A 15,594-nucleotide genomic window follows, 5' to 3' on the forward strand; every position below is an offset into this window, starting at 1 on the left:
ATACCCTTTCCGAGGTGGAGACAGATCCTAGGGCCGCGTGATGCAAATACTCGCCAGCGCCATAAATTACCACTTTAATAGTGAAGTCTGGTAGTCAGGTTTTGGGCCAAATATGTTTAATTTAGAGAGGAAAATGCTGAGGCGCCCGGCAGTGGGTGTTGCGAGTGGGCTGGGTGGAGTGGCAGACATGTGCATTAAATGTTCAACATGATTTTTCACTCATTAAATATAAAAATGAAGCGCGGAGGAAAACCGCGCAACGCACCGCAGGGTTGGCTTGTGTTTTTGGCATAATTTATGCGCATTTCTGACTTTGGGAAAGTGGGGGGTTCGCCAAAATGAAGCGAAGTGTTAATTTTGAGAAATGTGAAAAAAAAAAGAAAACAGAAAAAACGCTGGATGAGGCACCGGAGCGGAGCGGACGGTTTGCTGGAGCGTTATGCACGCGTTTTAACGCGTTTTAAGAGTCGAACGACTCTGGCTGGCGCTTGGCATATTATTCCCATGATCCACTAACCGACAATGGGAATGGTTCGGCACAACCAGAGCCACCAGAACGCAGAGTGCAGACCAAAGTGCAGACCAGAGGAATGTGACTCGACTGCCGATTGCCGATTTGAAAACCGAGCTGAAGCAATAATTCATATGCGCCGCAAAGTCTACAGCAATCAAAACGGCAGCAACAATAGAGGTCTGAGCCACCAAACCTGAGTACCCTTTCCGCTCTCCGCAGTGAATAGCTGGTCGTTTGGCCCCTCAAAGTCTTGACACTCTCTGGGAGGGTACGCAGACCAAACTGCTTCTGAATGTCTTCGCTCCGCAGTGGATGGCCCGGGAGGATTGATTTCCCCCGATCTGCCCTGCAACCCCCTGCTTTCAGGTCACAGCCAGTCGCAGACTCGGCTGCCGTCGAAGCCCCAAACGACATAATTGCAGCCTGTCTGCGGTGGCTAATGCAAACAAACATGGGATTATGAGCAGGGAGCCTGAGAAGCCCGGCGAAATTGATGATGAAGCGCGCTCCTGACCCGTCGTAACAAGTAGCTGGCGAAATGCTAAAAAATTGGGTCTCTACGTGTTGCCACAGCGACGCACAGAGGGCAGCGATCAGAGCGATTGCTCAGATCGTACGGATCGCACAGATCGTGCAGATAGCATTTCATTTGCCGCAGCAGCACAATTGGGATGAACTTTCGGTTGAACCCGCACAGCCTAATGCCATCGGAGACCCGCACAAATGCATTAAAACTAGTGCACTTCAATCATGTGCACTGCGTCTGGCGAATCGATTGGACACGCTCCAAAACCTGGGCATGGGTTGCCCGGAATTATCATTCCACCTTCGACGATTTGGCTCCCGTTTTCGGTACTTTCCGTCCTGGCATCAGCATCCTCATCAGGCTCAGATTTTTCATGGGAATTACATACGTGATAGATTGTTTCATACTGCACTATAGGAAAAACTGCTGTTCCCTCAGATGCTGTGTTGATTGGTTTCCAGGCACTGGGTTATGATTGCCATCCTCCGGCTTCGACTTCATTCATATGAGACGTGACTGTATTGAAATTGGCAGCAAGACATGCGAGCTCCGCAGCCTACGAGGACGAATGGAACTCATTTCCATTCCTCGTATTGAAGTATTATGTTTGGAAGCCATTCTAGCAGGGGATGCGGCGTCTCGTGCACCGAATCTGCATTTGAACTCTCGTCCTAAGAGATTTTGCAATAGGATCAATGTGTAAAATTTATATCCACTCATTAGCCATCAGTATTAACAAGCCCCGGAGACGCAGGCGCCCCCGGCGCGGACATGACCCCGGCTGCAGCCCCACAGGTGGTATCAGAGCACGATGTCCTCGCTCCTACTCAACAGGTAACACAGATATTGCAACCCACATGTAGGCACTTTTGGCAAATTGCGGAACAAGCGAACTGCAAATACCGAGATTACTCTGTCTCCGACTCCGGATTATGAAGCGGGTCAAGGGACAGGGCAGGAGCAATCCCATAGAGTCGTGATCAATGGCCACGAAGCCCCAGCACATGAGCAAGGAACATCCCAGGCCAGACACTGACCACCTACAAATATCGGATTCGACTTTCCCGGCTGTGGCTTCCTCCGCGCTTCCAGCTTGTTGCTGTTCAATTAAAGTTTACGCCAATAAATTGTGAGCAGTAAGTCGTTTAATCTAAATTAAGCACCAGATTCGAGGATTGTCGATGGCCGCCGGAACAGCAATCTCCATCAGCTGCCTCATGTGTCATAAGCGAGTTGTAAGGCGCCGACAAAAGCTCAGATTTGCCTGGCAGTGGGAGCGTGACACGACAATTGTGCTGGAAGCCTGTTGCACTTGGGGCTCTGAGGGGAGCCGAGTGTCACGCTCCCATCCGTAGGCTGGCATCCAAAACCAACATGCGGATGAGATCTCAGTTCTGCGGTTCCTCAGTTATGGGGTTCTGAATCTCTGCATTTCCATAACCGAGACATCGGCGGGCGATTGCTTCCTAGTGCCGAAGATTTTGTCTACGAAGCGTAAGCAATTTTTATGCTCATGTTGCTCGTAATCACCGCAAGCCGCAGGTGGTAAAAGGCGTCGTGAATAACCTCAACCTCGACGTCCACGTCTGCGGCCTCGTCTACGTCCTCATCCATAGATGGCTTCAGAGCGGGGCACAGACACCCGAGCAGATCTCCCCCAGAGCGGCGCTTCGCTGATTGAATTGCACTAATTGCGAATTAAAGCTCAGCATTTCGAAGGCCCGAGCAAATTGCATGGTTTCAAAATTGAATTGTAGAATCTATGCGGCATCTGCTGCACCACCCTATTGCTGCAGCTACTAATGAACGCCTCCTTCCTACTCCTGTTCGGGCTTGTTTGGCTTTTATTTCGCTTAATTAATTGGCAGCGCCAAATGTCTAGGGCTCCGACAAAAAAGGACTCCGTGGTCGCAACCGGCGCAAAAGGGGGAGCTGTCAACACCCAGTGGGGCCGACCCATGCCTTCCTTCCTTTCGCGAGCAGAGCTCCAAGGGCATCAGCATCAGCAAGGAGCCGAAAGTCAAGTGTCCTCAGAGAATATGTGCCTGCATATTGCAATTCTTTCATTTTCGGCAGTTTCAGCCAAAAAGTAAAAAACTAATTTTTGTTCTTCCAGGTTGTTTTCGTACTCCCGCACTCCCAGATCTGCACGGTGAAGTGGTTACCTCTGCCACAGGGAGGGCAGGACCTTTTACATGTTGCTCATGCAAAAGGGTTAATTATAACCCGCAATGATTGCTAACGAAGGATGCTTCAAGGGGCATCCTGGCATTAGAAGCAGAGAAAGAACCAGGGTATGAGGAGTGGTGGTCGAAGGAAAAAAAGCTAAAGAAAAGGCGTACATTATTCATGATATTAAGGGCCTTTGTGAGCCCAAAAAATACTCGCTTTCGGGAAGTTTTTTAAAGGTTTGAAGGATTTCTTTCACCATCTGAAGCAAAGCCCAAAAGATACATTAAATTAAATTATGAACATGCTTAATAAATTATGAATATGTTGCTGGGAATTTTTTTAAAAGAATTTGGATTTTCGGCCAGCCTGGCGCCATGAAATATCACATTCGACGTCTCGCATTACTAGCGTGCACTTTGGACTTTACTAAAAACGATTTTCCAATTTTTACATGCGAATTATCGTCCAGCCCCTGCCGGCCTCCTCCCTGGTCTGGGGCAGTCGCCGATCTCCTGGTTGAGTGATTGATAGCATGTTATGAGTTAACATGCTATTATTAGCCCACGAGATGCTACCAAACAATAGCAACTGCGGCCGAGACGAGCCTGCCACAGCCGAATGTTTGCTCACGACTTTCGCGAGTCCCTCTCAGGGCCTTTTTTGACATATTTGCCAAAAGTGGAAAATTGTGCAAGGAAACTGACTTCACATGATTTACGTGGAGGCTTATCCCGCTGAAAATAATTTTGATTGTCAGGCTCCCGCTGCTGTTCGGGTGGCCATTTCCAGCTTCACAAATCAATTGCCAATTTCGGCCCAAAAGATAATCATACAGGTCTGGTCGGGACTGGAACTGGCCAGCAGTCCAGTGCAGTCTTTCCTGGCGCCACAGCTTAGCACCGAAACATATTGGGACTTTAAGGTTTGATGCTCTTGTAATCCATAATAGTACTTCCATTGAGTATTCAAAAGCCGCGCCAAAGTCAATGTCAATACATAAATGAATACATGCGAGCTGTCAGTGTTTCTAATTACGGTCACTCGCCTCATTAATTCATACTTTGAGGCTTAAACCTAGATTCCCATTGGTACCTGTGCAGTTTTGGGTTGCTTGTCTTAGCTTTGTCGAAAAAATATCTGGAAGGTGCCCACAATCTGCACACTCATCCGACAAACCTGTTCCAGAGATAATCAAAGTCTAGAAAGCAGCGTTCTTGGGTCTAAAATATATCGGCTGTGTAAACAAATGTTCAATTGCCCCAAAATATCTTAAGGCAATGAAAGTGTGCTCCTCAGCTGTTCCCTTTCAAATTAAATAACAATGCAAGCCACTTAATTTGTTATACCATTGTTAAAGTCAACAGCTACGTTCCATAAAATCTGACTTGGGGTCTTCTATAGAGCTATATGGAAGAGCCTATGGAGCTATTCATTCGCCAGAGGCCATTGAAGAGGTTTTGAAAAGTGCAACAGTCAAGAAGACGCCGAGGAGATCAAAACACCATTTAGGGTGACAAGTTAATTAAAATTGTAAAAACTCCAAAGAGCCCGACTCCAGAAAGTGAGAGTCTCGAGAAGCCGCAGACGCCTGAGCGAAATTATAACAGCGCTCCTCCGAGCCAACTATGCATAAAATACTGGTTTCTCTCAGGCCCAAAGCCGATACACTTAAGGCGGGATTTTAAACACCGAACATCCAACACCCTACCTTGGAGTCCCTTCTCGTGAGCTTGACAATCAGCCAGTCACTAAGTCATTTGCATTTTTCATAGCCAATTAGACTCCATTCCATAGCTGATGTACCCCGCGAGACGGTCAAGATGGCTCTTTAAAGAGACAAAAGACATTCGATTTTGACGCAGTGGAACTTGTCATCGCAGTCCGGGGAAACGACGACGATGTGTTGGAGTCGTGCCTGGTGGCCGATGGCCAAGACTCGGCTGAACTTGGCTTGCGCATGCGCTACCGTTTTCTTGGCCAGTTGTATTTTGGCCATTAGCACGTACGGAGCTGCGCCCGCGCCTTGAGTCCAAGCCAAGTGTGAAAATCATACAAATGCGAGTAACCGCGGCTCCACTTACCAGAAACTAAAATTGAAGTTGGTGTTAACACACTTTCGACGGTTTTTGCACGAAAGCGAAAGTTGCGTGCCCCAGTGGAGTTTATTGCTCGCTTGGTGTTTACAACAGCCCCCACATAAACAAATAAAGAAGCAAAATAAGAAAAGCTGATCGCACAGGCAAAATTTGAATACTAATACAAATCAAAGCGGTGCAAAGTCCGTCCTCTACGCAGTTGGCCAAAATCATCCTTCGACTCAATTACCAATTTACTGACCAAGATGCCAGCCGCCAGTTCGCATCCACGACTGTTCTTCTACCTGCTCTGCGCCGCCTCCCTCCTGGCCGTCTCCAAATCGGACACCGGTAGTACAAAGAACTCTTACTTCATGTCTTACTTCTATTATCTGGTTATTAACTTTATTAATCCCTTCGCGATGCCCATATTCTACCGCTTCGCAAAGGTGTTCCTAACGTAGTAGGGCTAGTTTCGCGAAGACTAGTTTCGTAAGCGAGCCCTAGAAGTCTGTAAATATAGAGATCACTGAATACTACCCAATAAGTCTGTAAATATCTTGTAGATAAGCTTGTAAATACGAAGATCTTAGGTAATGGTTGATGGACGTCTACTAGGTGTACTCTCAACGAATTTGTGATAATCATAATGAGACACTGTGTTATCCTAATTGTACAATAAACGCAACTGTTTGTATTGCTACTTGGGATGGTGTTTTATTGCTAATTTGTTTTAAGCTAAGATTACTTGTTAATTGGTACTGGTCGGTTTGGGAACTCTGTGTAAATATTGCCATTTTTAGAGTCTTAACTTGACTGTGTAACCCATATTAGCTTTTGAATAATCGAGTCCAGTTACAAGAAGATACGTGCCGGCCAACTCAATGCCAAGCCGCTACGCTAAAGCCCGCCGATAGAGTCGTTTCGTAAATCCAAATCACCTGCCCCATAGCCGGCCACTACAGTATTCCAAATTCCCGGTGTGTACCTGGCTAATTTCGCGTTGTTTGAAGATAATTCAATGACTTATTCTCTACCTTGAAGCGTGATTGTTTTCGAGGTAGCAGTGCATCGAAAGCCGCCTTCCATAATATATGCAGCTATCCGAAGAGAGGGCTCTCGAGCGGATGCCGAACACGTCTCTCTCCCAGAGGCCCCCGGCTCTCGGCTGTCCATGATCTTGACCACCAGGTAGCTCTCAATGTGGCCAACTGGTTTCATTGACATCGAAAATCAAAATCGGCTCGTCTCCGCGGCTCGGACCAACCCGTTTGGCCCGCACCCAAGGTTAATAGTTGAAACTGTTAGGCGATCTCTCGGCTCGCCGGCTGCTGCCGCGTCAGTGGCTCGACGCGGAACTGTTTAGCATAAAACGCGGAAGTGTCTCGGCCGCGGATGATTGGGCAAAATCGTTTGTTTATATTTCTGTTGCTTTTTGACCGTTTCACGGTGCACTACAAAAAAGTCTTGAGCTACTAATCTCGATTTGGAAGGGGAGGTTGGTGGTAGAACCCTGTTTGTCGTTCTGTTTTGTTGGGGCCAGTATTATAAAAGTGATCCGATCCCCCAGTACCGTTACAACCTCCCACCGAGGACTTGGCCTACGACGCAGCCTTGCAGCTCGGACTCCTCAACCACCGCCTGAATCTCCTCGCCCATGAGGAGGAGTCCAGGCAACTGAGCCTTCCCAACGTGACCCTGGGCGGTCTGGTGAACCGCATACCCTGTAGCTGCGACACAGGCTTGTGCAAGTGCTGTGCTGGTAAGTCACGAGGATGTGTGAGCACATCGGCTTGAGAAAAGCATCTTTCCAACTCCCTGCCTATCCTAGGATTCCTTTCCGTCATCGGCATGAACAGTTGCACCGAAGTCGCCTACCGTCCCGACGAGTTCTCCTTCGAGCTGCGAATGCGCGTCAACAACAACATCTGGTTCCGGCGCAAGGTCTCCGGCCAGAACCCCCCGCCATTCTGCTTCCGACCGCCGCGTTTCAACTTCGCCAGAGCCTGCATCCAGTTCCACGACATTTGGTTTGTGGGTCGCAACATGCATGTGTGCATGTACATGTCCGGGGAGTTCCAGGGATTCGAGCTTTTCGAAAGGTTAGCTTCAGTGACAAAGGTTAGCTTCAGTAGACCCCGAATATTCTGACCCCTTCTGCTTCCAGGAACTTTGACTGCCTCCTGTTTGGCGACCATGGCGTCAAGATCGTGCCCCCGGAGCAGGGATATCCAGTGCGACCAAACGACGTGGACATTGACGACGGAGATGATGAGATCGAGGACTACGATGAGAACGTCGTACGCAGCCTGGCCGAGAAGATGATTGGCTAATCATTGGCAGCCTAGAGTTATAGCTAATTTATTTATTTATTTATTTATTACTTCCTTCAACCTCCCACCCTATGAATGTATAAAGTGCCTCAACGTCATCATCCTGTGGTTTCATTCCAATGCCTGCCCACCTGTCTGCCACACCACTTGAGTAAAAAGCCCACCTGTTGTGTATCATCCGCCTCTCCGGGTTCAAGTGCGAAAACTGCAAAAATGACGTGTGATGTGCTCCTGCCACAGATGCCACCCAAGCCACCCAGGCCACTTGCAGCCAGCCATTCAGGAACGAAATAAAAGGGAGAGCTCAACAGAGGCAGCAATTTGTAAAGAATAATGCAACGGTGGGCTGCGGCTGCACCGCATGTGCAACACCCGACAGGGAGCGGGGCGGGGCTCGTATTTGCATTGAAATGCATATGCACAAGCACGTTGACTGTTGCACTTCGTTTGACTTGCAGTTGACTGTGATAAAGGACTTTGTGCTGCAAGGATGCAGCTGCAGCAGCCGCGGCAGGGCAGCCGGAGGAGGGGAGGCGTATTATTTTGCACTTGACTGCTTTGAATGCGACTAGGGCTTCAAGTCAAGTGGTGTGCCCTGAAAACGTATGTGTAGGACTGGTGCATCCAGCTCGAGCGGCGTTGCACCTCAAGTACTTATTGGAGGGCGTGCCACAAACATGATAATGAATAAGCTTAAACATAGGCATAGGTACGGCTTGATTGCTTATTAGCTGCTAAACAATTACCCAACTGGCGGGGCTGAAACCGGTATTTACTGTTGTGCCTCTTAAATGATCAGCCTATTCATCCATAAAAATCCATTTAAATAACAATAAACTGACCCCTCGAGAGGGAATAACGAGGTGTGAACCGCAAGCTGACCAGGGGACGGCCCTAATTTAAAATTCAAATGTGAGTGCGTGTTCATAATGTGCATTTAGCGGCGTAATTGATTTGTTTGTCCGGCACACACGCGACACAGGACACACGAGACTGACCAACCTGGCCAGCCCAGGCCGCAGCACAACAGATACTGACCCTCCTGTTGGTCAATTTGCCAGGTCACGCGGTAAGAGGTGGGGTGCAGTGTATAGACTGCCCCGGACGACCCTTCTCGTTGCGGCGCAACAGATAGAGTCCCAACTCACTTAGGGCGGAGTGGTCAGTTGATGCGATTTGTAAGACACCAAATCGTGTTCTCATCCCCGTCCATTTTTTTCCCGTCCATTCCCCGAGGTCAATTATGTTATTTCCGGTTTAATCTGGTCAGTGGGCAAAATATATAAACATCACGGTCAAGTGGTTAGATCCGTGGCGAAATGGCCCCGGGGGATTGGCTGCCCAGAAACCGGATTGAGTGATACTTTTCTGGGCCCTTCGGTATCGGATTATGCCACATAAATCCAAATGAAGTGGTAATTGAATCGGACACATATTGACTCGGATTGGGGAGCGTTGTACTGACTGCCCCTCTGCATATTAGGTTTCTGGACTAGACCTGCTACAAGTATCAGCTAGGATGGCAATTTTTTCAATTATTATTTCAGTTTTAAAATGTGCATACTTTAATTCTGCATTCTCTGATTCCTTTTTTATAATTTAAATAAATAATGTGAAATAATAGATATTTTAAATTCCTTTTTAAAGGCAGTTCGCCGAATTCTTGGAGGAAATTCCATTTCTTGAGCTAAGGTCCCAGACTTTTCTTCTTCCAGCCAGCCGAAAAAAAACAAATATGTTGAATAAAGATTTTAAAAACTACCCCCAAAAGTAATTAAAACACTCGGTCCTTGCTCCAGACGAAGGAGGTGGTGGCTGGCTCCTTCCGCCACGAAGGTTAATCAAAGCAGAATATACAAAAATACAGAGAGACGGGATGGACAGCCACGCTGTCCTTGGGGCTTAATTTCTTTTAAATTTTTACATTTCGCCAGGAGGGAAGCTCGGAATGATAAAAAGAAGCCATCAGCTTCTGGAAGTGAATCTAGGAATACCAACAGAGACTGTTCCACGCACACACACTTCTGCAGCCAAATGGAAGTCCTGTCCAAAGAAATGCACTTAATATTGGTTAACTCGAAATATTGGAAGGCCAGGACAACTCTCACGTAGGGCCATTTGTTTGCCAGAAATTTTAACAATTTCCCATCAATTATCAGCGACGAAAATCTTCGCACGCGAATCGAAATCGAAAAGATACGCCAAGAAGTTCGAAAGGATACGCGAGGAATCAGAAACCCAATACAGCGACAGGATACATACACAGATACGCAGGCTATGTACGCGACTTTCATGCGTGATGAGCGGGAAATTTCCCCACTTTTCGCGTACTATGTACAGCTCCTGTACATAGCGTTCGCGAGTAAATAAGGCAGGGCTTCCAATTCGGGGTGGCAGGGCTTCCAAAGGGTTAAAATCTGTGCCTACTCGAGAAGCAGAAACATGCGTGAGCGGGGTGTGCGTGTGTTTGTGATAACAGAGTTGCCAGTCCGTCGCAGGCATTATCCTGGGAAGCCCAAGGAAGGAGCCCAACAATGGGAAGACTAAACAAAGTCATTTACATAACTAACGAAGTGGGTGAACAAAGCCTTCTGAGATGGAGGTGGGAGATGGAAGGACGGGGTGAAAAGCCGTGAGCCAGCGGGTAGTGGAGAAGGGTGCTGCTGCCGAAAGAAGCCAACGGATGTGGACGCGGAGGTTGATGGCGCGTGTTGGCGGTTTGCGTGGCCAAAATGAAAATGGCCACCGATGCGCATCTTAAATGTGATGTGTCAATTCTTACTCTTTTACTTAAAAAGCCCTAAAAGAATCTCCACCATTGCGCGTCCTGCTGGCTGCTAAGACTTTCGCCTTTTCCATCAAGGAGCTCCTGCTCGGAACGAGTAAGACTCTGAAATATTAAACGTGTCCCCGTCCCAGCTAGAATCGTACGCTAGTTCCAGCTTGCAAGGTCCAAATGTATTTAAAAATTAATTAAAAACTTGGCCACATTTCGAAACTCAAGGCTTGGTTGAAGCTTGGTCCACACATCGGCGGGTCCTAGCCTATCGACCATAGCCATATCCAACGGAAATGGCGCTGTTGGGAGTGGTGAGACTGTACCCCCTTCTGGGAGGGTACATATTTATATCCACCGCACCGCCGCCGCCGAAAAGACTGGAAAGGGCTCTAAGGAATGCCTCCGTGGCAAAGGCGCTTCCAGTCAGCAAAGCCAATACGAAAACTAGAGCCTGGATGGGAAAGGGACACTTATGGATTGTAGTCTATATAGACGCAGAACAACTCACCAAAAGACGAGTCATTATAGTAGCGATATAGTTATCTGACGCCGTTGGAGGTAGTTCCAAAACTGCTGGAGAGTCACTCCAAAGTTGAGATTATATAGGCGTCTTGGCGACACGTTACAATAGATTGAAAATATGCTAATGTAAGTAGTAAAACTTGAAACGATTATATTTCTTGTAAAAGGATCAAAGGTTAAATTAAAAAACTCCATTAAAGTTTAATAACTTCAAGATTGGTACCCATATATAATACAATAAAAATACAACTTCACATATATTAAGAGAAAGATTAAATCGAAATCAAAACTTTGTTATTAACAAAATAAATTTAATTACTCTTAGGGTCCTTCTCCCAGGTCAAATGCAAATGCTTGTCGGCTTAGTAGTAGGTGCACTCCAGAGCCTTCTTACGAATGATTTCTTTTCACCAATAGATGAAACCCACCTTTAGTTATAACCGTTTAATATCCAACTGCCTTTAGTTTTTCAATAAAGTTATGTTTGCATCTGCTATTGAGACTTTTTCACTATTCCGCCTAGAAATAACCCTTAAATGACCCCTAAATAATCCCTTATGTATTCCCAATATGTTTAAAGCACAGGCGAAGCAAATTGTGATTGAGTGGCTAGTATATTTTCGTATTCATACAAAAAGTTTTATATTCAACCAGGCCACATAGAGCTCTTGACCACATCAAGGACATCAAAATGGACGGTATCCATAGCCGAAGGAAAATTCGCTGACGGGTGTGGTCCAAGAATAGGCGTTGGGGACTGGGACGGGCCTGGGGACGGGAATATTTACCCTGGCTCCCCCGCCATATCCACCAGTAATAGCTTGCATGAGGGCATCGATAGATCCAAGAGCACTGCCAGCCAGGACAGCCACGAGAAGAAATGCAAGCTGGAAAATAGAGTCATGTTTTTAAAAAAATTCCACAACCCAAAATGCTTACCTACCACTAGACGAGCCATCATACAAACTGAAATTAAGGGCTTTCGTTGGCGGCATTGTGTTTATATAGCTCGCTTTCAAATATTTAAATGCAGATTCAAAGGCCTCCACACATCATAAAGCTCTTGAACACAATTTGTTCCAGACCGGACCAAAGGTTAAAATAAGAATTTAAAGTTAGAAATATGCATTCAGGGAATTTATAATTAGGCCAAAGGTGGATCATAAGAACACAGTAATTAATTAGTTATTTAGTTTTTATTATCCTAGAAGAAACTTCTAAATTTAGTCAAGTATGATAGTCAAGCCAGCCAGCCATTCCACCAGTTATAGTTAAATAATTTTTTGGTTTTTATTCAATTTTCTAAGCCATTAAAAGTAGCAATTATTAATAATCCAATCCCACTTATTAAAACATCTTAAGCCCAATAACTTGATATAGATATGCTTCTATTTCTATGCTTCTTATCAATGAATTTTCCATTAATTTATCTTTTTGAAGTTTTTGTTTTATATTGGAACTGACATTTACTAGGCTACTGTCAATAAGACTTATCAATTACCAGTTAATTAGCCAGTAAATTTGTAAATATCCTGCTAAGTTTGCTTTTGAACCGGGAAGGAGCTGCAAGCCCTTCCATTTGATCTTTGAAACACACTTGATTTGGAATGCTGCTTACTTTTATTAATGGGTATTACAATTACAAAGCTTGGCCAAGACAAATGTTAATATAACCCCGACACTTGTCGTTCTTAATACTAAATAGATTAAGCCTAGTCGTTAAACCGTCAGATCCTGTTATCCATTGCGTTTCGAAGTGATCTCCTGCTAACCCAGTACGCCGAGCAGGGGGGAGAATAGCCCGGCCAATATGCTCTTGGGCGTGGGAATTGAGCCTCCCAAGTCCACGCTGATGGAGCCCTGCAGCCCTCGACCAAATCCGAGCTTGTTGCCAAAGAGCGGGTAGCTGGGAGGGGGTGCTCCCGCGGAGGCGCTCGTCGATGAGGTGAACCCGAAGAGGTTGCCCAGTCCACCGAAAAAGGTTCCGAATGGGGTGAAAATGCCGAAGGGGTCCAGCAGGTTCAATCCTGGGCTACTGAGGAATCCAGTGCCGAACAGTCCGTTGTCGCCAAAGAGTCCTGTGCCGAATAGTCCTCCGTTTCCAAAGAGTCCATTGCCCATAGGGCCTCCAGGACCTCCGGGTCCTCCTTGACCTCCGGGTCCTCTGGGACCGCCGGGACCGCCGGGACCGCCGGGACCTCCGAAGCCCAAGTTGAGACCAATACCTCCGCTAAGAGGGGGACGGGAGCCTCCTGGTCCTCCGGGACCTCCCGGAAGTCCTAGGCCAATTAGAGGTGGACCACCCGGACCTCCTGGCCCACGCGGACCTCTGGGACCACCTGGGCCACCCGGACCACCTGGTATGCGTCCAAGAATTGGCCATCCGAAAGGCGGATACAGTGGTGGATAGTTGATGCCCGGAATGCTGGGGAGATGGTCATAGGGTCGTGGGTTCTTGATGATTGTTATCAAGTCGCTTCCCTGGCCAACGCCAGCCGATATCTTGCTGTACGAGGGATTCAGGGGAAGTCCTCCGCCGGCCACGATGTTGGCTGCTTGGGCAGCCTGCAATGCCGCAGCCGCCGAAAGGGCGCCCCCAGCGGAACCGTAGAGTCCTCCATCGAGTCCGCGAATTCCTCCCGGATTGGCTCCGATCAGCACGTCTAGGTAGCGCAGTGGCGCCAGCTTGATGTCCGCCAATCCGTTCAAGGCGGACTCGCTCTGGCGGGCGATTTCGCTCAGCACTGCCTGGGAGCTACCCACGTAGAGCGCCAGCGAAAGTACGATAATCTGGAAGGACCGTGTGTTAGTGGCAAGTCGGGTTGAGGGAACAGGACTAGAGATTCGTTACCAATTGTCGCGCCATGGCTGAACTCAACACAACTGATGCACTCGGCTCCCTCCGAACTGACTTTTATAGGCCTCGAGTACATGAAAATTGGAATATGGAAAATGGAATAGGAGAATAATTATACAGAAGTAGACTTTAAGTTCAGAAATCGGCTGAGGTGGGAACGCTTATTACCGTAGGAAATCGTTCAAATAATTCAAATTTGCGTCCGTTTCACAGAAACTTTGCCATTTAGAATCTAAAGACCGTGGTTTCTATAATGGCCAATAACGATATTCAAATCTTGACCAATTTATATCTGATGCTTGAGGAGTACTTTATACGATGTGTAGGTCCTTTCGCTATCCTTCTGCAATAAAATCTTCGAACAAAGTCATCATTTTCCATATGGACAGTCGCTTACACATCTATTTTGCTACAAACTTTTCTGTACACTTATGTACAAAAAGAATAAGAAATGTACGAGTTATGTACGAGTTGTAGAAGTTAAAGCTCAAAAAGTCATATTTTGGATTTACTTTAAGATAGGTTTCCGAGTCAATAAGCGCACCCGCGTATTTGGACCTCGAAAAATGTAAAGTTTGTCCAAAGAAAATATTTACAAGCACCTTGGCACTTTAAAGGATGCTTCACAGAGTACAACAGTCAAAAAAAGAAAACCAAAAAAGCAGATCGAAGTGAACGAAAGCAAATAGAAAGTTTGCTATCTGGTTAGGTGGTGAGTTTTTTGTTTATTTTTTTGGTTTTCGTTTTTAGGATTTTTTCTTTGCATAAAAATAGGAGAGCTGCCCTCCCCAGTTACTTTAAAATTCAAAGAGACTATATGTATTTACGAAGCGACAAACAGTTGAAGGACTTGAAGGGCCAACACTTTTAAGATGCTACCCTCTTCTTTTCGGCGCGAACACCTTCCTGAAAGACGTTGCCTGGAAAATGCATTCGAATGTGTTTTTATTGACGCGCCCCGAGGTTGCCCGGATGTGTTGTCCTTTGGGCTTTCCATTCCAATATCCGCCGGTGATAAGTTGAATTATTGACAAGAGTTTGCGGCTGCGACGTCGCCAGCAGCCCTGGTCGTTGTCCGGCCCAGGATGCTAATGTCCTTTACGCTTTCGTTTCACAGCCACTGGCACTCCTCGGCCTGTGTCCTTGCCGTGTCGCTGATTCGATTTTGGTCCTTGGGGTTGCCATGCCGCCCGCATCAAAGGAAGCCCTGATATCGTTTATCTGACTTTTTGCTCACTGCTGACTTTTATTGGCTTTAATTTATGCTGATTGTCAAAGCAATGTGTGCTCCGCGAAATGCTGCAACTTCATTTGGTTCAGTTTCAGATAAATTTAGGCCGTTTTTAAAATGCTGCGTCCGAGCGGCAGGCAGTCTATTTACATAAAAGTATCCAGACTAATTGAAATCGGCCCGAAATTTGGCCGCACGCATATATCATAAATGTCAACCCATTATAGCTTTCTCTGGCGGACCAGCGGGCCAGGCGGGATGATTGTCAAAGTGCGAGAATGCGTGTCGTATGTAAATTAATGCGAACGAAGAGACGGGATAACTTTGGCGATGGAGGCCTGAACATGCAAAGGACATCAAAAGGACACACGCAATAGTTCTGACCCGAGTCCGTGTCTTCAAGTGCTAATAAACTACATGCACACCGAATGCGCGTTAATAATTTATGTGGCTAATAGACGACAGGATAAACATCATATGCAGGGAATCCACTTCCCGTCCCGCCCGGCTACCTATCTCTGTGTGTATCCGAAGGACACTAGCCTCCAGGCGGAGGGGTGCAAGGGTGTCGCTACCCACTGGGGT

The 15,594-nt window shown here is 46.8% G+C and overlaps 2 protein-coding genes across 2 annotated transcripts; one reads left to right on the top strand and one right to left on the bottom strand.

The window, feature by feature from the left end:
- Nucleotides 1–5,057: 5,057 nt before the first annotated feature.
- LOC6496204 lies at nucleotides 5,058–7,718 on the top strand. The gene is made up of 4 exons (XM_001960408.4): nucleotides 5,058–5,638; nucleotides 6,858–7,049; nucleotides 7,119–7,389; nucleotides 7,455–7,718. Exons 1-4 carry the CDS (start codon nucleotides 5,554–5,556, stop codon nucleotides 7,618–7,620), a joined length of 714 nt encoding a protein of 237 aa, XP_001960444.1. The 5' UTR covers nucleotides 5,058–5,553; the 3' UTR covers nucleotides 7,621–7,718.
- Nucleotides 7,719–12,522: 4,804 nt separating this feature from the next.
- Nucleotides 12,523–13,856, bottom strand: LOC6494370 (ejaculatory bulb-specific protein 1). The gene is made up of 2 exons (XM_001960409.3): nucleotides 13,773–13,856; nucleotides 12,523–13,711 (listed from the first exon to the last, which is right to left on the bottom strand). Exons 1-2 carry the CDS (start codon nucleotides 13,785–13,787, stop codon nucleotides 12,689–12,691), a joined length of 1,038 nt encoding a protein of 345 aa, XP_001960445.1. The 5' UTR covers nucleotides 13,788–13,856; the 3' UTR covers nucleotides 12,523–12,688.
- Between the last annotated feature and the right edge of the window lie 1,738 nt (nucleotides 13,857–15,594).

The sequence above is a fragment of the Drosophila ananassae genome, chromosome 3L, assembly GCF_017639315.1.
Source record: "Drosophila ananassae strain 14024-0371.13 chromosome 3L, ASM1763931v2, whole genome shotgun sequence".
In the NCBI taxonomy this organism is placed as follows: domain Eukaryota; kingdom Metazoa; phylum Arthropoda; class Insecta; order Diptera; family Drosophilidae; genus Drosophila; species Drosophila ananassae.

Coding starts and splice junctions, on each gene's coding strand:
- LOC6496204 (XM_001960408.4), top strand. CDS start 5,554: ATGCCAGCCGCCAGTTCGCATCCACGACTGTTCTTCTACCTGCTCTGC. Junction 5,639..6,857: donor CGTCTCCAAATCGGACACCG/GTAGTACAAAGA, acceptor CCGATCCCCCAG/TACCGTTACAACCTCCCACC. Junction 7,050..7,118: donor CTTGTGCAAGTGCTGTGCTG/GTAAGTCACGAG, acceptor TGCCTATCCTAG/GATTCCTTTCCGTCATCGGC.